The 24,394-nt window shown below is 33.7% G+C and overlaps 1 protein-coding gene across 1 annotated transcript in view; it reads right to left on the reverse strand.

Annotated features, from left to right (window-relative positions):
- Positions 1-517: 517 nt before the first annotated feature.
- Positions 518-24,394, reverse strand: part of Taf5 (TATA-box binding protein associated factor 5) — a 281,049-nt gene continuing 257,172 nt past the window's right edge. Inside the window, exons 17-19 of the mRNA XM_090409115.1 lie at positions 18,450-18,572; positions 8,422-8,518; positions 518-784 (exon numbers count right to left, since the gene is read on the reverse strand). Of these exons, the coding sequence (XP_090265241.1) occupies positions 670-784; positions 8,422-8,518; positions 18,450-18,572 (335 nt within the window). The 3' untranslated portion in view covers positions 518-669. The remainder of the gene's footprint in view (positions 785-8,421; positions 8,519-18,449; positions 18,573-24,394) is intronic.

The following is a 24,394-nucleotide window of genomic DNA, read 5'->3' on the forward strand; positions in this document are numbered from 1 at the left end:
TCCATGCACACCTTGCCAGATGAGAGTTAAATAACAATCTCATAAGAATGCTCTTATGTTTTTGTATTAGACAGTTTGCCAAATGATAAACATATGAATTGAATTTAGTGTTCCAAAAGACTATCAACTTCCTCTCCTATTTCCATCCACTAGCCTGGTTGGCCAAGTGGTTTGCATACCTGCTTTCTAATTAATGGGTTGCAGGTCTGATGTATTTCATTGTGTGTGGGATCACTGTCCCACTTATTGAAGGCCTCAAGTGGCTTAAAAAAAATTTCCTTGTTTGGTCTCTAGAACAGAGTTTCTGGATCAGATAAAAAAATTAATGGGAAAAAAAAAAAAAAATTCTTAGCCCGCCCACGATACTAATGTACTATTGTACTAATAATGTATTGGTTTGGTGACATTTTTTCTATATCACGCAAGTAAAATATACAGCATTTATAGATTTAATCTGAATTAATCTTTCATGCTATATACAAACATACTTCTGTTACCAAGATAAACAGAAACAAAGTAACGAAATATTTTTTTATTGCTTATTTTTTCAATAAAACTTTACACATTACTTCCGTAAATTTTAATATAAAAATGATACAAATGGTATTATACATGAATGCTCACAAAGTAATGAACACATAGCTACAGGATATTTAATGTACAAAACTCCTAACTTAAATAAGGCCCTGAGGATAGGAGTAGGTTTCTTCTCGTGAAATGCAATGTTAACACAGTAGTAGACTTTGTAAAATAACTTCCTAGAAGTAGTCCATCGCTATTAACCCTGCAATACATAAATACAAATTAATTAATTACACTTGTTAAATTAACACAAAAACTGCAAACATTATTCACGAGAAGTTGTTTTTGATATATAGCATAATCTTTAGAATTTTTCCCTTTATGTCATGTAGAGAAATTTCTTTCCTTGTGTATGCTTATTTGCATCTATTTATCCTGTTTTATCTATTAATATTACACTAAAGATGTAGTATTCAAAAGATAGACAACGTTTATTAATTGGAATTTATGTATATTACAGTCAAAAGACATACTGATCAATTTTAGCTAGAAAGGCAATCCATACAAAATTCTATTCCGTAGCATACCAATACCATCAACAATCTACATGAGTAAGGTGGATACACATTATAGTGAACACCAATATAATGAAATGATTGCTAGAAAAAAATGGAAAAGTCCTAACATAAGTCCTATAGAATCAACGCTATTTTAATGGCATATTTTGTTAATTGATCAGGGCAATAACATCCTACTTAAAACTAAGTGATGTCACTTTGGATTTCAGATTCTCTGTTGACCCTTCTATCCTGAACCAGCATGAAAATATCACTATCAACAATAACATAATCAATGAGGAAAAATAAAAGCCTCACTGCATTCATCATGATATCTTCATGATAGTTCAGGATACAAGAGTGTACAGAGGATCTGAAATTGGAAGTGACCATCCTTTAGTTTTGAATAGGATAAAACTGAAGAGCCATTGAAAAGAACAGTATGTAAAAAAAATAAATAAAAATAAACTGAGCAGGTTTTACAGGTAAACTGTAAACTAAACTATACATACATTATTGAAGAAACAATGAAACAGTTCAAAAACAAGAACCAAACCTTGGAGTCTCAGTGGCAAACTCTGAAGAAAACATTAATTCAGTGAGGGAGGCATGTGGTGAAGTTATTTGCTAGGATAGAAATATAACAATGCCATGATGGACACAAAAAGTTAAAGGAGCAGTATACTGGAAAAGAAGAAAGCATACTGAAAGTTCATAGCAAATACGTTAGCAGATGTCCTAAAAAAAATACAGAAAAAAATGCAAGAAAGCATTTTGATGGCTTTTTCTGCCTCAATACTTGAGGCAGAAAAAGCCATCAAAACTTCAAATGTGGCAAGGCAGCTGAAATAGATGCTATTCAACTAGAAATGCTCAAAATGTGGATGCATAAAAGTTTTGCAGTGGCTACACTGCATTCATCAGCAAACCTCATCAGAAGGTCGAATTCCAGATGATTGGAGTAGACCACTCATGGTTCCCATCTATAAAAAAGGAAATAAAGCTGAATGCGAGAATTACAGAGAAATTTCTCTACTAGGTAAGATTCATGCAAGCATACTTAAAAAGAGGAGAACAAGCTGGATTCAGGTCAAATAGAAGTTGTTAAAATTAGATTTTCACTTTTCAACAAATAGTTGAGAAATCAAGAGAGTATGGTAAGGATCTGCACTTGAGTTTTGTAGATCTGGAAAAGGCACATAACAAAGAGGCAAGGGAGAAAGCTTTTCAAAACACTAGTTATATGGGGTAAATGGAACATTACAAGGCAATACATAGACTATATTTAAGTTGTAAGTCAGTAGTCAGAATTGATGAAAATACAGGAAGATGGTGTTACGTAAAATCAGGTGTAAGACAAGGATGCACATTATCTCCACCCTTATTAATCATTTGTATGGATCCCATTATGAAAGAAGGTTGCACTAAACCTGATATTAAAATTAGGGATATCAAACTTAGCTTTATGCAGGTGATGTTGTACTCCTAAACACATCCAAGTCTACAGGATTATCAAACTAAATTGCATAACAGCTGTAACAAATTTGGCATGAAAATCAGTAATAAAAATACCAAAACTACGAAAATTGGCAGAACGTAGAAAACTTCAGGTGCATTCTAAATGGAGAACCTACAGAACAAGTAAAATATTTTAGCTATTTAGGCACAGTTTTAAGTAAAGATGGCCAGTTAAATCTGGAAATAGACAAAAGAATAAGCAAAGCTGGCATGGTGGGTAACCAGCTGAATAAACTTATATGGAATAAGAGAGAAATTAGCCAAAACACCAAACTACCAGTATACAAGACAGTGTTCAAACCAGTTTTAAGTTATGGATCTGAGAGTTGGGTTAGAAATAAAGCACTTGATCAAAGACTAGAGACCACAGATATGAGGGTTCTGAGAAGAATTAGGGGAGTGAACCAATGGCATCAATGGTAGAATCATATTAAAAATGAAGACATTAGAAAGGACCTTGATATTATTAGCATTCAAGAATGTGTTAGCAGAGCTAATCTAAGGTGGTATGGCCACTTAAATAGGGTGAGGAAAGATTAGTAAAACATGTTTGAAGCCAACATGGCAGGAAAGAGACTCCGAGGAAGACCAAATTCTAGGTGGATTATTAATTCAGTCATAAGTGCCTTAGAAGAACAAAATGTTAGAAATGACAATACTAGAATGCTAACAAGTGACAGACTAATTTGGAGGAAAATTGTTGATATGAGATTAACAATTATGTAAACTTAATCATGTAGTGCTGTCATAGTAGCCTGAACACCCCTTGAGGGTACATATCAGGAAATTGATGACGAATAAAGATGATGCTCATTTTGTGTTAGAACTTTTTCTGTAAGGTAAAAAATTCTAAATTCCAGGTTTAGAATTTTGAATTTTTTGACTGAAATTTTTTATTGTAAGAAACCTAAATTTTTAGTCTGCATATATTTAGTTCATTATTAATAATTCAGATAAATGATATTAATTTAGGTAATGTAATTTAGCACACCTTTCAAAATTTAAATGTTAAGTCTAGATTTTTATTTTTATTATTTCATGAAACTTCCTCTCCCTCCATGAAACTTCCCCAAGTTGATGTCTAAGACTATTATAATCACCTGCCTTATAATTCCACATATGTTCCCGTTAAGTTTGCAAAGCAAACAAGGTCCTTAAAAAATTCTAACAGAATGTCTATTATTCACACATTTAAATCCACACCAAATTTACACTTTTCTATTTTACAGCAACAAGTCTTATTGTATATCAACCCAATGGACAAAAGAGGCTGGGAAAACTCTCTGATTGGATTTTTTTACTTCTCTGTTCAAATTAAAATTCAAAATTACACAGAATAACAATTTTCGATCTCTAACTGTTTTAATTTAATTCTAACCAATTTGATTTGCATTTATCTTTAGTGAGCCTTCCAATAACTTGTTTACAAAAATGATCATATGGTAAGAGTAAATATTTACTCTTCCTGACCATTCAAATGCAAAAATAGAGGATATTACAAAAGTCAGATTGGTAAGATTTGTGCTACTGTTTCAACAGAGGTTCTGGTAGGGAAAAGTGTGAATCATTAGAAAGAACAGCTTACAGAAAGAAAAAGCTTGTTTTTGTTGGAAATCTAAACAACAGACTAAGAAAATTTCTGGATATATAAAAATGTTTTGAGAAAATTGGAGAAAAGAGCAAAAGCTAATAATAATGTTAAATACCTGCAAGATTTCCGTTCAGAACATGGACTAACATATTCCAACATAAAGATGTGAACAAATTCACATAAGAAATTACTGTGGCCAAAAATTCGCCGTAAAAATTTAAACTAACAATCTGGTGACCTTATCAACCAACTAGTTAGAGGAAGGTAATTTCTTTAAAATTAATCTTTCTAACTGACAGTCTGCTTATGTGCTTTCTTTGATAAATGTTTCTATGCACTAACTCCGTTATGTAAAACATTCGGTGAGTATTGTCACCCTTCTCAACTATGGAAATCTAAAGTTTATCAAGCAATGGCAAATTTAAAATCATCAGTTACTAGTTCAGAAATCTCTGCTCGGTCTTTAATTGCCGATATTTCATCAAATTTAGACAACAACACTTTATCTCTGATGTCGTCTTTAGAAAATTTGTGTCATAATATTAGATGGAGGCAAAAGAAAGGCCAAGCACCCCCCCCCCCATCCCAACTGAAAGAAGTGGATATATAATTTCAGATGAGTATAAATTTCTAGAAAATGGTGAGTAGCTTTTATTATATGATAGTGGTGAAGATGATGAAGAGAGAATTTTAGTTATTTAAATTAAGGGGATATTAAATCCCACATTGTTTTAAAACCGAATAAGAAACTCAAAGATTGGAATCAGAGAGTTTCATGCCGAATATAGCATCGGCGAATACTAGCGTGAGCCAATGCAAGTAGTCCTAGTACGTAGTACAATATCGGGCGACTCGATGGAAAGGTGAGTAAAGTTCTGATCACTATTCTTGGTATTTTCCATAATGTAAAAACACATTTCCTAGGAAATGTATGCTGTTATTACATTATGGTAGGAAGTTACTACCCAGACCGGTTTCAGCCTTTTCTGAGGCTTCATCAGTGAGTAGCTAGACCAAATAGATACCAAAGGGTATAGTGTATACTGCTGTACCTTCAAATGGAGCAGAAACTGGCTCTTTAGTTGAATAATAATGGTGTGTTAAACATTCCATCACCATAAGCAAGACCATCACCTACACTGAATATGAGAAGAAAGGGGGGGGGGGAACAGAAGCCAGAACTCTACTTCTGGAGAATGAAACAGTAGTAGCCACTTCATTGCTCCAAAAAAGCAGAGTGGTGTTTTACTAGGCAATGAAAGATACCTACTACAACTCAGTTGGTATCGATGACGCTCTTTGGCTGGAAAAAGCTGAATTTGAATTCCATCTAGGATATAAGGAACATTTTGCAGATATAAAAAGTTCAGAAAGGAAAAGGATATAAATTTTTCATGTATCAATTTATATACACTAATTAAATTCAATTAATTCAGCTAGCAGGTTCTTGGTTAGTACTTCTGGATCAACAAATTAACCAAATTGAGTAATTTGGCATATCTGGATTACATATGCTCTTCCCTTTGCCTTTACCAATTCAGATACTCTATCTGATCAAAAATATCTGGATACCCCCTTCATAGTAGTGTACAGTATATGGATATATATGCATCACAACCATTGCTCATATAGGTATAAAAGGAAGCACACAGTCTTGTAATCTTCAGAAAAACATTAATAGTAAAATGGATTATACTGAGGAGTTAGTGATGACATTGTACTGAGGAGTTACTTTAGACATGGTACTATAATAGGATGGCATTTTTGTAACTCATTTCCAAAAACTTCTGCACTGCTGCAGATACCTCCATCAACTGTAAGTGATGTTATTGCATAGTGAAATGGCTAGGAGCAACAACAGCATAATCGTAAGCTGGTAGGTCATATAAAATCACGGGGCAAGATCTTTGAGTGCTGAAAAGCATGTGGTATGAAAAAAAGTGTCTGTCCACAGTTGAGAATGTTTTCATATTTCACTCGTATCTTTACAGATGACTTTCTGTAAAGATATGTAAAGATGACTTGCTGACTTTCTCTTGCTTTGATCTTTAAAATTTTGTTTTTTCGACTGCACCATTAAAGATTGCTCAAAGGAATTGTTTGTCTTTCCGAGACATGCAAGAGAAATATTCAGTGGAACACCAAAATATCTCTTAACTTTTTCAAAGTCAAGCAATGTTTTAAAACTTAATTTCAGTCAGTCGTGGCTATTCTACTTTTCAGGACACACAGGTTCTATATTTTTATGAGACAGTGCATCGGTAAGGGAAAATCAGGCAAGTTGTTAACAAACAAAACAATTTATTCATTCTAAGTCAAGGTAATTACAAAGGTTAAAACTACACATATCAAACTATCTGGCTCTAATTCACTCAACTAAGTAAATGGAGACAATGTAAATCACGTGTCTGGTCCTCCACTCGATTAAATTAGCATTTTCTCGTTTAAGCTTAATGACAATTTATACTTTCACATAGAAATCAGACATGTGGATAGACTTATTCACACTCTAATTTATTTTAACTCAGACTATAAACAGAATTAGGCATAACTAAACTTTACATTCAATTTTCCTTTTATCACATAGCATTAGCTAATTCCTCAGAATTCTGCAAACAGCTAGTTCACAATTACTTAGAAGTGCAGCTTTCCGACTTCACAACTGTTCTTTATGCTAACAAACTATAGGATCAACAATCTTTGTCTTAAATTTCACAATCCAAGAAAGTTCTACATAAACCTTACTTCCAACCTTCTCAGCCAGTTCAGTATACAAGATCCTAGAGATCACGAACAGGTTCCTCTTCTTTCCGGTTAAAATCACAAACGGGCACTATATCATGGCCGCGATGATACAGCATACCCTAGAGATCTCAAGGAACTTTGCGGTGAGACTTCTGGAATAGACTGTCACTGCTGTTATGAACCTCCTATCATCATCGGACTTCTGCTGGTGGGAAGCGACTCCCCATCCTTGGAACAGCTGGACAGAGACCGGAATCGAGACCCAGGAACAGAGCGCTTTGGCCCCTCGATTCTTCCCTTTTATCCTACTCTCATGACCTTGGAACTCTTTCAGATTGGGTCGCCTGGATTTTCTTGGGGGGGGGGGGTCTTCTCCGCCACCCCGCTGTCGCTGGGCTTTGGCAGGAAAACCCGTAATTCATTAACCTTCGCGATTTGCGCTAGCCTCAGGTCTATATGTGTAATATTGTCTGAGCTATTTCTTTGTTTGTACAATTTCAGTGGTTCTTAAATATTTTTAACAAATTATTCTAATATTTTATCAGATTTAATACAGTAAAAAAATGAGTTAAACGTTAATACAATTACAAGTATTTTGCATAATTTTTAATATTCCCAAGTAAAATCGATATAGAAGAATTTTGTTCTAAATTCTTTCTATACAAGATTTTACAGGACCATGATCAGTGAATGATATTGCAATGAAATTTTCAACGACATGTTTGATTGTTCTGTGGTGCTATAGACGAAGAATTCATTTTTATGGATGACAATGCCACACTACATCGTACACGAGCAATGGAGATACTTCTGGAGACTGAGGATATTAATCGAATTGACTGGCGAGCACACTTCCCAAATCTCAACCCCATTGAACATGTTTGGGATGCAATAGAGAGAGATGCATTGCTTCTCAAAATTCCCCTCCAGAAAACAAAGAATGTCTTATCCTTGCTCTCAAGATGCAGTGGGTTTGCCTCAAGAACTCCTGAATCACTTGGTGCTAAGCATTGTACGACATTTTGAGAGTTGCATAGCAGGTCAAGAGTGGACATATTCCATACTTAAATGTCTCTCTGTATAGTTTTCTGTAAGCACTGTACATTAATTCCTTAACTACATCCTTAGGAAATTTGTAACTTTTGCCAAAAATGCATTGCAATTTAATTGGTACAAAATTTATAACACATTGTTAGTGTAATATAATCTATTAGTATGCTGGCAATAAATCTATGTCCACATTTGGCTGTAGTCATGAAAATGAAAATTTTTTCATATACAGATAAAAATGTAGTTCGTCCTTAGCTTTTGGGAAAAAGTTCATCTGTACCCTTCATATTATAGTGAGAGTTGGAATGAGCAGGTGTTCAGATATTTTTGATCAGATAAGCTTGCAGTTCTCATGCACACTAACTCACAATCATGAATCTTGAGTTTTCAATTAACCTTAATCTCTAATTACAAATAAACTGAAATACTTGGACTTACCTAACATTTGGCGCATGAGATATATTAAGATCTTCAAGATCAATCTCTTCAAATAATTTGGTAACATCCCATAATTTTACACAGTTATCAAGTCCTCCTGAAATGAAAATATTACTTTAATATAAATACTACACTATATATCTTGATATACTGTAGTATTAACAGAATTATTATCTGGTATAGTACCCAGAAAGTGATGGGTAAATATACCCCAGAGTGGATGTATCAGGTACTATACATCTATTCTTCCAGCATAGTTAAGATATTATCACTGGTGTCCAATCAACAAATTTGTTCAAAATTGATGTCATTCATCAGGTCTCAAATCAAATATTAGTTTTCTGTATTCTAAAGCAATCCTAACATAAATCCATTTATATCTTGGTCTATCTCTGAGTCTCTTTTCCAACATGTTTGCCAACTTTTCATTTCCTATACTGTTTAACTGACAGTGCCATCTTAGATTAAAGTGGCTATGTGGAGCTAATCTAAGAATGTTAATCTAAGGTAACTGAATATAATTTTGCATTTCGTTATGATATTTTAATTTTTAAAAGTCCTTCCCTAATATTATCTGTTTAATCTTCCAATATTCCTCAAAATTCTCATTTTCTGTTATTTCTAACAACTCTCATATCCATATGTTAGTAGTTTTTTGACTGATTTCTCTTGTTCTTATACATTTATTCAGCTGGTTCTTAAACAGAATTTATTTGATTAACTGATTCCACATTTAGTTAATATCTTTATTAAAGACTGTGCCTAAATAGCTAAAATGTATTACTTATTCTACATGTTCACTATTGAGAATGAAATTATTTTCTATCTTCACAGTTTTTGCCTTTTTGATGCTGATTTCCAAATTTATTACAGCAATTATTAATTTGGCTAAAAACTGTTCAATATGATTTCTTAAAAGGATATGATCTATTATTATTAATTATTAATAACGATGAATAATTAATAATAATTATTAACTATTATTAAAATTTTATTAATATTATATTACAATTAATATAAAAGAGGAGCAGAGAATAAGTTGTAAATATATATACACTGTACACCCACAGATGTGAGACCCTTCGACACTTCTGCGCATGTCAGAAGAAGGAGAATCCATTCCAATAATAGGGTAATCAATCTGTCTTGTGGGATGAGTTGTTTATTATTACACATCAGAAAATTAACTTTTCTTTTATGAACATTGTAGTTTTTAAAGTGGTAACTATTTTGCTTGTATAACAGTTGGAAAAGTTTACGTATAAAGCATGTGATTTTGCGTGTTGGTGACCAATTCGTACATCTTTTATTTCTTTCTCCCCTTCAGCATGAATTGACTCTTCTTGGTATGTTGCCAGACTAGTCTCGGATCTGTGGTCGAATAGTAAATATTCTATATTATCTGAAATAAACATTCTTTGAAACCTACTAAGTCGTCACCCCCCCCCACACACACACATACACCTTTTTTTTTTTTTTTTTTTTTTTTAGGCTGCCATGTCAGTTGTGAAGCTCAGTGAGATGTGGAACTTTTTCACAAAGACTTTTTCATAATTCCCTTCCATTTTCTGCATGACTCCAAGACATGCAGAAAATGATAAGGAAGAGAGATGTGGGATTTTGCAACATCATCCTGTCAATACTATATCGTCCTGTGAAGATCTATCTTCAGTGTTTCTTGCTAAATAAGCCACTTGTGATAAGCAAAATGAGATAACCTGATTCCAAAAACACAGAATCAACAAACTGCTTTTCTCACAGCACTGAGTTTGTGATAAACCAAGGAATAAGTAAAATGTAGGACTGTGTATAGTTAATGCTAATGATATAACTACACTGTAAAAATAAATTATCACAACTTCAGTCTATTCATACTTCTTCTACCTGCTTATGTTTCACTGCAACACTGAGACCTAATTATTAACCAAAACTTAATTTCTGCACTTCTTCCTCCTACACAAAATGCATAATTACTTAAATGCCCCCCCCCCCCATCCCTTCTCTTTCTGCTGCTTTTTGTTTTCTAATATTAAGAAATGATATTAATATGACCTGTCCAGACAGTTATTTCAATTACTCTTACAACCTGAGTCCTTAAAGTTAACTACTATTTTGTGTTAAATTTTTAAAATCTACTATTCTAAATCTTTCTTCAGTTACTTTATTATCTTATTTCAATCCTTCAATAATAATGGAGAAATCCATTTACAGCCAATTTTCTCACACACAGTGAACAACAAATTCTTCTTATTATTTTATTTATTTAGCTTTGAAGTGAAAGTACGTGAGATCGATTAATTTCAATAAACTTAAAATTATGTTGACATAACTGCATTTAATAAGAACATACATCACACCATTTCCCAAACTTCACACACCTGCAAACCAATTTTTTTTGTGTAATTTTTTGCCCTTACATATACAAATATGTATCTCCATAGTTTGTTGAATTAAATAAGTAAATTGTAATAACAACAAAAATCTTTGATATTTTTAATAGAGTAATACAATAATCTACCATTTATCTGACCTCAAAACAATGATCTTTCAACTAATCGACTCTTGCATGTCAACTGACTTCTGGTAGAGTGCCATGTAATTGTCTGACCCTTCAATTATCAGAACTCAAAATTTTCAAGGATTGGATAAATGGTAGATTACTGTATTGATCAGGCAAATGGCCTGAATTAAGTGTGTATTTTCTACATGTTTGTATGCTCTGCAAGCAATGGCTAAATATTTCTGAAGTTTATTATTATTTTTTTTTTTTTACTTCACAGGTCTACTAACAGGTCACATGCCATATTTGAATTTTTATATTTCTTAGGATGGATGTTTTTTTCCCAATGGACCATGGATCACACTTTGGGAAATACTTCAGAACATGTATTGCAACAAATTTACAGCTTAAAACTTAAAATTATAGTTGATTTTCATAGCTTTTTGGAAGATGATAGAGATATTCTCCACTCAACCAAGCATGCCCAATGTCCATTAAATTTTTTAACCTCATAATGGCAAACTTTAACTTTACAATCCCATTCATGTAAAAGTCAGAAATATTAGTGAAGCCTAGCTGCTTGAAATTAATGTATTTAAGGAAAAAAGCCATATTCATACAGGATTCCTTCATATATATATATATATAGTAGATATTACTTGAAAAAATTTGTTTCCAGTGACTAAAAGCATGACCTTCAAATGAAGTTCTGATGTGTCTATAACACATCAATCTTTGAACACAGTTTTGTATACTGCTAGTTCAGTGTTTTGGCTAATTTCCATTTTAGTCATATAAATGTATTCTACTAACATCCCACCACCATACTAGCTATGCATATTCTGTTGTCTATTTCCATATTTAATTTACCATCTTCACTAAAAATCATGTCTAAATAGTTGAAATATTCAACTTTTTCTATAGATTCTCCACTGGGAATGCAGCTGCAATTTTTTTTCATAGTTTTGGTCTTTTTGCTGATGATATTAATACCAACTTTGTCAAATGTCAAAGCTATTATTCAATTTAGTTAAACAATCCTGCAACACCAGATTTGTTTAGGAGTACATCTATATAAGAAAGAACTGAAAGAAAGAACTAAGTTTGATATTTCCAATTCTGGTAGCAGGTTTAATCACATCAATATCAATATGGGTGAAATATACCACTCCTCATGAACTTTGTACCCATCATATATTTCAATATAATATCAATGGTATTAAAATTTAATATGCACTTCACATCCATGGCAACTTTGGCATGTATAATGTCAAAGTTGATGATGAATAACAGTGGAGATAGTGTGCACCCTTGTACACCTGATTTTTACATTGTACCATCTTCCTGTATTTCCTTCAATTCTAACTGCTGACTTAAAACTTAAATACAGACTATGTATTGTTGCTTTATATAATATTCCTATTTCCTGATGTCACTGAAGCATTTTGAAAAACTTTTCTCTCAATACTTTATCATATGCTTTTTTTTTCAGACTTACAATACTTAAGTACAGATCCTCATTATATTCCCACAATTTCTGAACTTTGTCATATATCACTTACCTGAAATCTTCATAATGAACTAAACGTGCAGATTGTAAAAATTTAGGTTTTACATCATAAAATATGTCTCTGATACCTAGTGTTTTCTATAGCAATTATTGAAATATGAGATTATATAATCTCATATTGAAATATGAGATTATATGAGATTATAGGGGATCTAAATAGTAGAGTAGGAAATGATTGTGAGACATACAAAAATATTTTGGGAAAATTTGGAGAAAAGAGCAAAGCTAATAATAATGGCAAATATCTGTTGGATTTCTGCTCAGGACATGGACTGGTTATTACTAACACCATGTTCCAACATAAAAATGTGCACAAATTCACATGGAGAGAAGAGGCTAGGAATAAGAAAAGTCTCATTGACTATGTTATTGTTGATAGTGATGTTTTCTCCCTGGTGCAGGATACCAGAGTGTACAGAGGATTTGAAATTGGAAGTGATCACTATTTAGTCTTGAGCAGGATAAAATTGAATTTCATATTGAAAAGAATAACATGTAAGAAAGTTTTAAAGCGAATAAAAGTTGAGCAGCTCTCAGATGTGAACTGTAGACTAAAATACAGAAATATTATTGAAAAGAAAATGAAAGAGTTTGAGAACAGGAATCAAGCCTTGGAGATTCAGTGGCAAACTCTGAAGGAAACATTGATTGATTCTGCCAGAGAGGCATGTGGTGAGGTTGTGTGCAAGGATAAAAAAATCAGAACTCCCTGGTGGACACAGGAAGTTAAAGAGGCAGTGAAGGAAAAGAAGAAAGCATATCAAAAGTTCCTGGCAAATAAGTCAGCTTTTACTCTTACAGAATACAGAGACAAATGTAAGAAAGCTAAACAGTGTGTAAAACTAGCTAAACAAAAGTCATGGGAGGACTTTGGCAAGAATATAGAAAATAAATATCAAGAAGGTGGCAAAATATTCTGGAGGTTGTTGAAGAAGCTTAGGAATGGAGGAAAGAGTGCTGTAAAAGGAATTAGAGATGATAAAGGTGACATGAAAACGGGAGAAAAATATATCCTTGAAGTATGGAGTAATTACTTTGAAAAACTGCTAAATGAAACAAGAAGTGATGACAGCACAGTGGTAAAAGACATTGACCAGGCATGCAGTCAGGAATACATATCCATACACGAAGTAGAAAAAGCCATCAAAGGCTTGAAATGTGGAAAGGCAGCAGGAGTAGATGATATTCGACCAGAAATGCTGAAGTATGGTGGTATAAGAGTCTTACAGTGGCTGCACTGCATAGTTCAGAAAGCCTGGACAGAGGGACGAATTCCCGATGATTGGAGTAGAGCTCTCATAGTACCCATATATAAAAAGGGAAATAAAACTGCATGTGAGAATTAAAGAGGTATTTCCCTACTGAGTGTTCCTGGCAAGATCTATGCAAGTATACTTGAGAAACGGTTGAGAAGAATTGTGGAAGAAAAGCTTGGTGAAGAACAAGCTGGATTCAGGCCAAATAGAGGCTGTCAGGATCAGATCTTCACTTTACGACAAATAGTCGAGAAAGCATGGGAATATAACAAAGATCTGTATTTAAGTTTTGTCGATTTGGAAAAGGCATATGACAAGGTGCCAAGAGAGAAGCTATTCAATACGCTGCAGTTATATGGTGTCAATGGGGCATTATATCAAGCAATACTTAGTCTTTATTTGAGTTGTGAGTCAGCAGTTAGAATTGAAGGAAGTACAGGAAGATGGTTTAATGTTAAATCTGGTTTAATGTTAAGCAGAGCTAATCTCAGATGGTATGGTCACTTAAATAGAATGGGAGAGGAAAGATTAGCAAAACAAGTGTTCTCTGCCAGGTTGGCAGGAAAACGACCCAGAGGAAGACCAAGATATAGGTGGATTGATACGGTACAAAGTACCTTAGATGATAGAAATATAAGATCTGATAATGTTGGAGTCTTGACAAGTAACAGACTGATTTGGAGGAAAATTGTAGATAGGAAGTTAGTTATGATGTAAATTTTTCATGTAGTACTATCATATCCTGTACACGCATTGAGGGTACATTGCAGGAATTTGATGATGATGATGATCATTATCATCATTAAAAACAATAGTTATGTAAAGGCATGAAACAGTTTGCTACCAGAAGCAAACTTTGGCAAAAACCATTTGCCCACAATCACTGTAGCACCAATCTCTCTTTTCTACATTCCTTAACTTTATTTTTTTTTTTTACACTTACGTATTCTAATCTCCATATAGTTTTTTTCATTTGCAAAATTCTTCATCGCAAGTACTATCTTCTTTCATTCGTTTTGATCCTGAGCTCTCTAAGCTAAATCAAAGTTTTTCATTTCATTTGGTATTGGCAAGGTCACCTTTGTTAAATCTTGAATAAAAGGGATTTTAGTAATATAATACTTTTTATTCAGATTTTACAAGTATACTAAATCCTGCTAAAATACTTGTATATCAATGAATAAACTTGGTGTAATTGTAATAGAAATAATGTGGGTTTTTTTTTGAATTAAGAATAATGTATTATCAATAGTTTTGTGTAAGAACAAGAGAGATTGTATTGTGTCTAAGTATGCCATGGTGAACAAAAAAAATTCCAGACAGAATAGGAAGATTAAGTCATGACCTGAGGCTACTGTATGTGTGCAGCACGATATTACATGGTGGGTCTCTCATCTAATTGCACCGATAGACATGGGTGTCAGGTGCAGAAAATTACGGTACCGAGTGGACGATGACATCATAAAAACGAAGGTCATCGGAACCGTATAAAAAAGAGTTGCTGAGTCGAGTTCGAAGCTTTTTGGTAGGGACTCGCAGTTTTTTTTTGTTTTACGTAATCGGTTCCTAGGAGATTGAGTTGGAGTATTGTTCTATTCGCGGGGCAGCGAATCACATGGAGCTCCGATGAGAGAATTTGCCGGTTTTAAGGTTAAGGTAAGTCACGAATTCGGGATGATCGTTAACGACAGTAAGTTTCGTTGTTGTCGTAAGTGATGAATAGTTACCTTATTCAGAGATCTGTACTCATGATGCAAATCCCAGAAGAACGATACATCGAAGGCGAGTCGAATTAGGAGGAACCAAATACCGATGTTCAAAGCTGTAGCAGTCAAGTTGTCCGCAAATACCTAGGAAGAAGTTGCGTTAATCTACAAAAGGGATGTCCACGTGCAGTAACGGAAACTAGAAGGAACAATCAGCTATAGAGGGTCTGACTTCATGAAAAGTAAGAACTTTTCATTAATTTGTCTGAGATCAATATAGATTGTGACGGTGATTTCAGTTAATGGAATTGTTTTAATGTTAACGATACAAGACTTTAGACCTTTAGCCAACATTTGATTTAATTTACTAAATGTAAGAGAAAGCTTAGATGAATTGTAATGGGAATCTAATTGCACTTGAAATTTGTAGTAAATCGTTAAGGTAGAAGTCAGGACTTTGATACATATTTCTCTAGCAAAGATCTTTATTATTAGAAGTGTAAAGTTTCAAGCATTATTGTTAATTATAAATCGATGTATTGTATTGAAGTTAATTAAGGAGGAAGTGAGACTAAATCCACTTATTTGTATTAAGTAACTGGGATATGGGCAGATTGAAATTTTGTTATATATCATGAGAAATACCTATTGTGAAACTTATCTTGTGTGTTTAGTTTAGCTTATTTAATTTAGAGGACCTTTCAACTAGTTTAAGTTTTGTTTAATGTGTATCGTATTTAGTATGAATAAATTTCTTTGTCTTTTAACCCAAAATACATGTCTAATCATTTAAGTCAATGCACCACCTGCTATAATTATTGAACATGTATATATAAGAAGCGCGGGAGTTTAAGATAGGAAACGCTTACGACTGCTATTTAGAAAGATTAGCGAGAACTCATTTAACTTTGATATAATTTTGAAATAGTAGTAACCTGTAGTTCAAATCTCTGACAAGAATTTCTCTCTTGTATAGGAATTAAGATGGCGCAGCTAAAAAAATAAATGCTCTTAATTCCGAAAAGGACTTGACCTCAGAGTTTTAATCAGGGAGAAATTGGTTCTAGCCTGGGGCATTCTCTTTGTTTAAGTTTTGCACATGCTTCAAAATTTTGAAAGATAAGCCAATGAAGGTTATAGAAAAGGGTGCAGCAGATAAGAACTTGATTGGAGTTTTAAAGTAAGATAAGAATTTTGTTACTTAGAAGAAATTAAAGAGTAAATAAGTTATACAAATAAATATATTAAGGAACAACCACACATATTTAACACCTTCCATCAGATCTCATCTTAAATGCTTGTTTAATCATCCTTTTCATGTGCCAAGGCATTTCAATCTGGTAAACCATAATTTTATCAGTTTTTAATAGAAATCTGAATTGATTATGTTATCCCTGGTATCCTGTTATCTCTATTTGGAAAAGTATTTGGAGCTGATAACAGGTCCAAATGCTCTAAGAATTTAATTTTCAGATTTATAAGGATTTTTTCATTTTGGTCTGTTATACTACATGTTTCATCTCCATGTAGAACAATAATCAACTGATTGTTTCAGTTGACTTATTGTTCAGGCCGGTTGTCCAAGTTGTTGTTAGCGTATTCGCTCTCCAGTCAAAAGGCTGAGGGTTCAAATCTCGCTGTGGGCTTGGATGTTTGTGATTGTCTGTGAAAATACTAGTGGTAGTGGTGGGCAGTAATGCCATTGGTGGATTGTGGGTGGTGGAGATAGAGAGTTGTAGAGTAGATGCCCTCTCTCGATGATCTTTGGATTCCCTGGAGATGTCAAGTAGTAGTAATAATAATAACTGTTCTGTATATTTCTATTTTAATTCTGTTTGAGAAAATTTTCAAAGAAATTAATTGTTCAGGTAAATGATAAGCTCTATTTGGTATCGTATTCCAACTTGTATTTCTGAACTAATTTATTATCTGTAGTAATTTAATATTCCAAGATAACTGAAGTAACAGCATTTTTAAATTACTAGTTATTAATAGTAAACTGGTCTTTTACTCTTGGCTGCATTTCTACATACCTTTAATCTTTTAGAGTACATTCAAGAAAATAATGATAGTGCTGAAATTTCAGTAACACCATGTTTAGTTACATTTTAAACAGCTAAACTAAGGTACAAACAAAAATCAGTCAATTCAATATCTCGATATTCAGGAATTTTGTAGAGTTCAGACAAATTCATGCTATAGTTAATGCTAATGACAGGCTTACACTTTAAAAACTAATAATTACAACTTTGAGTAGCTTACTGCAAGATTACCTAAACATGGAACTGCCTTATTATTATTATCCCTGATAGTAGGTAGCTACAAGTGTTGTTCAAATGCAATACAATTATGACATATCCAGGCATATTCAGCTATTCTAAGATGATCAAGTTTGTGCATGAATGGCCACTTCAGAAAAAATCCTTCATGACTTGTGAACAAAGGTAGACAACTGATTGTAGTATGATGGTTTGGGGAATGTTTTGTACAAAAGGGATTGCTACTCATCATTGAAGGATACTTTGTTAGTAACAATACTACTGGCTTTTTTTTTGTGTGTGTGTTCAGAAAGTAATGAATCATTTCAGGATTCATTACTTAATAGTTCAATCTTGTGGAACTACTATACAAATAAGTCAGATAGTTTTATGACTTGGCTATTCACCTTGACCTGAAGCCTTAATAGGGTAGCTATAATTACATGAAGAGTAGCTTAATATGATCTTAATTTGTTTTCTAATTTTTTGTTGGGGAATGTATATTGTCCCAATGAATTTTTTTTTTTTTTTTTTTACTATTAACATTTTCTGCATAAAATTTCAAAATTAATAGCTGGCAATTTCAATTCCTCTCCTCCCACCCACTTAGAAGAATTACTCTCTATTATAATTTATAGCATTATGTCATATTTCTACTGAGAGTTAAAATGTTTGAGAAAAGACAAAATGAAAATAGAATAAATATCTTTCTATATATTATAAACTGTTATAATTCACCTGATGCCAAGATGCTGCCATCCCTGCTAAAACACAGTGTATAAACAGTATTTGTGTGATCACTGAGTTCTGCCAAAAGATGACCATGAGCTACATCCCACACCAGAATCTTCTTGTCATGACCTAAGATTAAAAAATGTAATTAGGAATGACATACAAACAGTGATATTAAACATAAATTGAGAATTATTAAATAGGTAAAAACCTACCTTTATAATTTATCTTATAACTCATCATTATATTACAAAGAAAACAACTGGGATGATACTGGTATCCATTTAAAAATGGTGAATCTATCAAGATGAGCAATGTCATAAAATGTATTTTTAAAGGATTTACAAATGACAAAAGGAAATTTATGGCAATTAACTGTAAGTATGGAGGTATTCTAAGTAATAACAGGAAGGAGTGTTCGCATTAACAAAAGAGGAGAGTCAGCATCAAATTACACTTTGAATGTTATTTTGTTCTTATACAAATTAAAGAATAAGCTCAAGTAGAAAGTTTTTCTGCTTGCTTACAAAATAAATTGTACTATCCAAAAAAATCATATTCTTGTTTTAATCCTTAACTCAGGGATAAGCAAATGCAGTTTATGCACAAACTATCTTCGTGTCTAGACTATTTACATATACGGGCTTCTGACTTTGCATCCTGGGTCTAGGTCTCACGGATGAGACCCTCAATAAAGGTTGAAACCTGGTCTGGGTAGTGACCCAGTAAATACTTGCTATTATTATTAGCTTTGCCCTTTTCTCCAAATTTTCCCAAAATGTTCCTATATGCCTGGTGGGATTCATTTCCTACTCTGCTGTTCAAATTCCCCATAAGGACCACTTTTTCCATTATGTTAACTGCCTGTTCTAATGATTCAAAAAAATTCTATTTCTTCCTTAGAAGAAACTTCTATGGGACCATAAGCACAAATAAGTTTCATTGTCCGTTTCCTGATTTCGAAGTTTGTCCACATAACCCTACTTGAAACTGCTTTCCAATCACAAAGTATGTCTTCATGTTTGGTATTAAATGCTATCCCTACTCCTTCCTTTCCTTGATCATTATTGCCTGAAAATAACATCCTATACTTATTATTTAGTAAGATCTCCCCTGTTTTTGTCTTGTCCCAGTAATGCCAATTATGTCCATATGGTACTTTTCCAATTCTTCTGCAAGTTCTATTTCTTTTCTATTAATACTCCTTATATTGATTATTCCTATTTTCAGTGCTTCTGATATTGGGTATATTATTCTTCTTCTAGATGTTGAGTTGGAGCTTGTTCCAGTAGTTAACTTTTCACTGTTCGCCCTGGTTGATGAAAACAGCAGGGACCTTGTTTAACTGGGCGACACTCCTGCTGGCATGAAATTTCATCATGTTGTACTATCATATGTGTTTGTAGCTTAAGCCAATTTGGTCGGCTAAGTCCCAAATTGCCAGTCCATCTTTCTTCATTCAGTAGGCGGATGGACTTAGAGTTAGTAGATATCTAGTAGATACCTACTAACGGGGAACACCACATGAAGATGAGGATTGTACATTAGGTCAGAAGCCTCAGTTGGTTTTCCACATGCCTGAAAGGTGATGTGGAGGTCTCTTCCCAATTATTTTGCTTTGACTCTTTAACTGTTAGTGGTGCTTTTTAAAATTAATCATTTTATTGCATGTTATTTGGTGTCACTTATTAATGTATTGAGAATGCCCTGATACCTAGGAGAAAATTTTATGCAATTAAATTTACTTCACATAAGTTTGAGTTTCTGTCATTAATTTCTACAAATATAGGATGATGTATTGTATCATGTCCAACAGGGAAGTACAAAATAACACTGGCTTGAATGTGTTAAGACAATCATTATAGAAATCTTGATGTTTAAATCATTTCAGTACTAGGAAGTTTGCCAGTAGAAAGTGTTAAGAGAAGTGACTCAAATTGGCAATCCAATGATGAAGGGCAGAAGGCAGATCAATCACAGCTTGATAAGCAGGCCTTTATATAAACCCAATCAAATGGATCTTGCTAAAGACGCCATGAGTGTCAAAGGCAACCAGCCACAAAAAGGTTTAAAGAAACATGGTACCTCTCGACAATTCCAAAGGCGTTTTGATTGGTTTAGGTCTCCTTGCACATTAAAGGTAAACAAGGAGGCTAAAAGTGCTGTGTGGAGTAGGATTTGCATAATCATAAAGGTGACTGCCAATTAAATGGTGAAATTCCAGGAAGTGAAGAGGGGTACGGTGATGATCTCCTCCACTGCTATCAAGAGTAATGAGGTAAGGGCAACAAGACAGCAGCATGAGGCTGACTTTTAACTCCCTTTATTGGAATGGGGTGAATACAGGCTTGCTTCCATGATGTTGGATAGATACCAGAGTATAACAGATGATTGTTAATTAAGGAAAACACACTTTCAGCACATCTGGGAGGATATCATCTGAAGAAGACTTGGTGGTATCCAAGTTAAATCCTTCTAATATCTTTCCCACAAAAGATCAAAATAGACTTTTAGTGAGCTATTCTTGGCACAATGAAAAGTGATTTGCATTGTTGTCCATATGGTGATTTGGCAAAGTGATAAAGAGGCTGTGAAAAGGCTTGCAAAGAAGAGTTACAAAGATGATAATGGGATTTTAGAATGTATATTATGAGGATAAATTGAGAGTATGTGAACTGCAGACATTGGTAGACAGAAAAAAGATGATGAGAGGACAAGGAAGTTAAGTTTGCATACAGTTAAGAAAGGGATAAGATCTAGATTTTTCTCTTATAGAGCTGAGCTGCAAGTAAGTGGAACAGTTTGCCTGTTGAAGCAGCAAGTGCATGTAGTGTGAATGAGTTGAAGAAAACATATGACAGCTGGTGAGTGCTATGTGTGGCCTCCCTCAATGAGTCCTTGACTCCCTGGATGTCTAATAATAATAATAATAATAAAAGAGTTGAAAGAGAAGACTGACACTAGTAAAACACTTGACCAAAGACTAGTGACTGCAGATATGAGAGTCCTGAGAAAGATTAGGAGCATGAACAGATGGCATCAATGGCAATATCATATTTAAAAACGAGGATATTAGGAAAGAACTTGACATTGCAGCATCAAGGAATGCGTTAGCAGAGCTAATCTCAGGTGGTATGGTCACTTAAACAGAATGGGCGAGGAAAGATTAGCCAAACAAGTGTTCTCTGCTAGGTTGGCAGGAAAGAGACCCAGAGGAAGACCAAGATATAGGTGGATTGATACAGTAAAAAGTGCCTTAGAAAATAGATATATAAATATAAGATCAGACAATGTTGTAGCTTTGACAGGTAACAGATTGATTTGGCAGAAAATTGTAGGTAGGAAGTTAGTAATGATGTAAGTTTTTCATGTAGTACTATTTGAGGGTAAATGCCAGGAATTTGATGATGATGATGGGTAGTTTTCAGTATTGAGACTACATTATGATGTAAATAAAGTTTAATAAAAATAAGCAATTAAAACCCCAACAAATTTCTTAAGCCTTACATCATCAGGAGTACAGAAAAGTTTTACACAACAAAAGCCTATTAACAATTAATTACACATATTAGATGTTTAATAACTTCACAACTGTTACATATAATTGATAAACCACAATATAAATGATAAATTTGTTACCGTATGCATGTTGGAACATTGCTAGTTGTTGCTATCACATTCTGTGGTATCACACGTGTTATATCCTAGGTCTGTGGCAGATAAATTTTTGATGAAAGCAGACTATACTTGATGTAAAATTAAGCCTTGATTTTTATTGCACTGTGCAGGGATCCTAATAATTTCCAAGGCTGCTTTAAATTTTCTTGTAAAACAATTATGATCAATATATGACATTTTTGTTTGTTGCCAAAGTATTTGATGGCCTGTAGTAGTTGTGCGGAATGCCTGGCCTGATTTATATTCTCTTCTTTTTTTGACGTCTTTCACATGTTCAGACATGTGGATCTCTTCTGGCCTTCCTGTCTGGCCTACATAACAAATGCCACAAGAGCAACAAATCTCATAAATACCTGCCTTTTTTCTTGGGGTGATGTGGAGGTTTTGGAGGATGTAGGAATCTTGAGATTTTTTTGTAAAGGTTAAAAAAGCCACTTTTACTTTGTATTCACAGAGCAATGCAGCCACTTTGTGACATTCTTGATGTAAAACAGGATGATTGCATTCTTGAAATCTTGTTTAAGTAAGGGCATTGCAGGAGATGTACTAAGAATTTTTCTGATTGTCTTGGGTTCATAACCATTGAGTGCGAGATTCTGTTTCAAGTAATGCCTTTATTCCTTTTAATATATGTGCTTGATATATTGTATGCCCTGTCTCGTAAAGTTTTAATTATGTGTATAATGCCGTTGCTCTATGAATACATGCAGAAAATTTGCAAAATTAGTTGATATCCAAAAGCTAATTACTATTATGCTTGAAAAGGAAAGTTCATAACCAACATGGACACTAAGTGCAAAGGAAAGTCAAAAAATTAAGAACATAAATTAGTATGGAAAGAAGTACACTTGGTATCACAAGACTAGATCACAAAAGGAATATGTGAATTAAGAAACCAAACCAATTCAAATCAAATTCAAGGTTAAAGTCTCTGGCATCACAGAAAAAGTGAAACATCTGAAGTTGCAAAGAGCTGGGCATATTGCTTAAAGACAAGATCAATGATGGACAAAAGAAGTACTGGATTAGATTCCATGGGAGGAAAAATGACCATGACATCAACCAAAATCATGCCGGATTCATTATATCATTAGATTTCCAGGAGTGACATGGGGAAGAAAATCCACTGACAGACAGTTTTGGAGACATCTTGGAAAGGCCTTCATCCAGCAGTGGATTGACAATGGCAGATTATATCATTGGTAGAGTCTGTTATAATGGTCTGTCGTCCCATCGAGTCCAACAACTCAATCTAATGAGTCCGCCACTGTTAGAGAGTCAGAAAATTAATCTCTACAACTGCATGAATAGGGGCAAGATGGGAGCCTTTTGGGTACTCCTACCTCTTCCTCCCAACTAAAAGAATTCCATCAACAGTGGTCATAATTACTGTGATGGGCACACCACTATGACAGGGTGGGTGACCACTCCATGTTTCTAAGATATAGCATGCAGCATTCTCTCCACAGGATCATCTACTTAAGGATGCAGTGTGCCGAACCTGCTCTTCAGACAGGATATTTTAAATAGATTTAAATAGTTCTCTGGAACAGCCCTTTCCCCATACCATTTTCTGAAGAACATCATCATCCAGCTATTCAAGAAATGTCAACAGGTGACATATGGTTAAGGAGAGAAAAAGGAAGCCACTAATATGTTTCTGGAACAGCTAAAAGTACACAAAGAAGAATTAATGATTAAGTTTTAAAATGTTAGGATAGTTCTGAATTAATGTCACTTTTTTTATATCAACTCTGTACACAAGGTTGTAAATCCTATAACTAATAGGGTGGCATGAATATATAAAACGTGATATAGGAATTTTGTATATGCAATTCTAATTTTCTCTTTCTTACTTCTCTAAATTTAAAGTATAAGAATACTTCTGATAATTCATATACATAATTTTAAAATGGTAAAAGTTCATGTGGTACGAACTTTTCCTCAGCTAGCATGAGTTTTCATACAACACACAATGCTCTATATTTTGTAATGATACTCTCACAGTAGTGAATTTGAATGCTGATGCATGCTTATTACCCTCAACACACACTCATTTTTTTTTTCTCAGCTGCTATAACAACAAAATTTTGATGCTCCAATTAACAGAAAACTCAAAAACAAAGATTGGTAATATTCTGGAGTTCATCTTTTGTTTTAGTGAAATTAAACAAAATATAAAATTACACAGTGACAAGGGATACTTGATTTAATCCTTACATATTCAAAGCTTGGAATATTAAACATAATTAAGTAGTCAAAAATTTAAAATA

This window comes from Typopeltis vanoorti, chromosome 2 (genome assembly GCF_054136105.1).
Source record: "Typopeltis vanoorti isolate ZY-2024b chromosome 2, IOZ_Tvanoo_1.0, whole genome shotgun sequence".
Taxonomy (NCBI): Eukaryota; Metazoa; Arthropoda; class Arachnida; order Uropygi; family Thelyphonidae; genus Typopeltis; species Typopeltis vanoorti.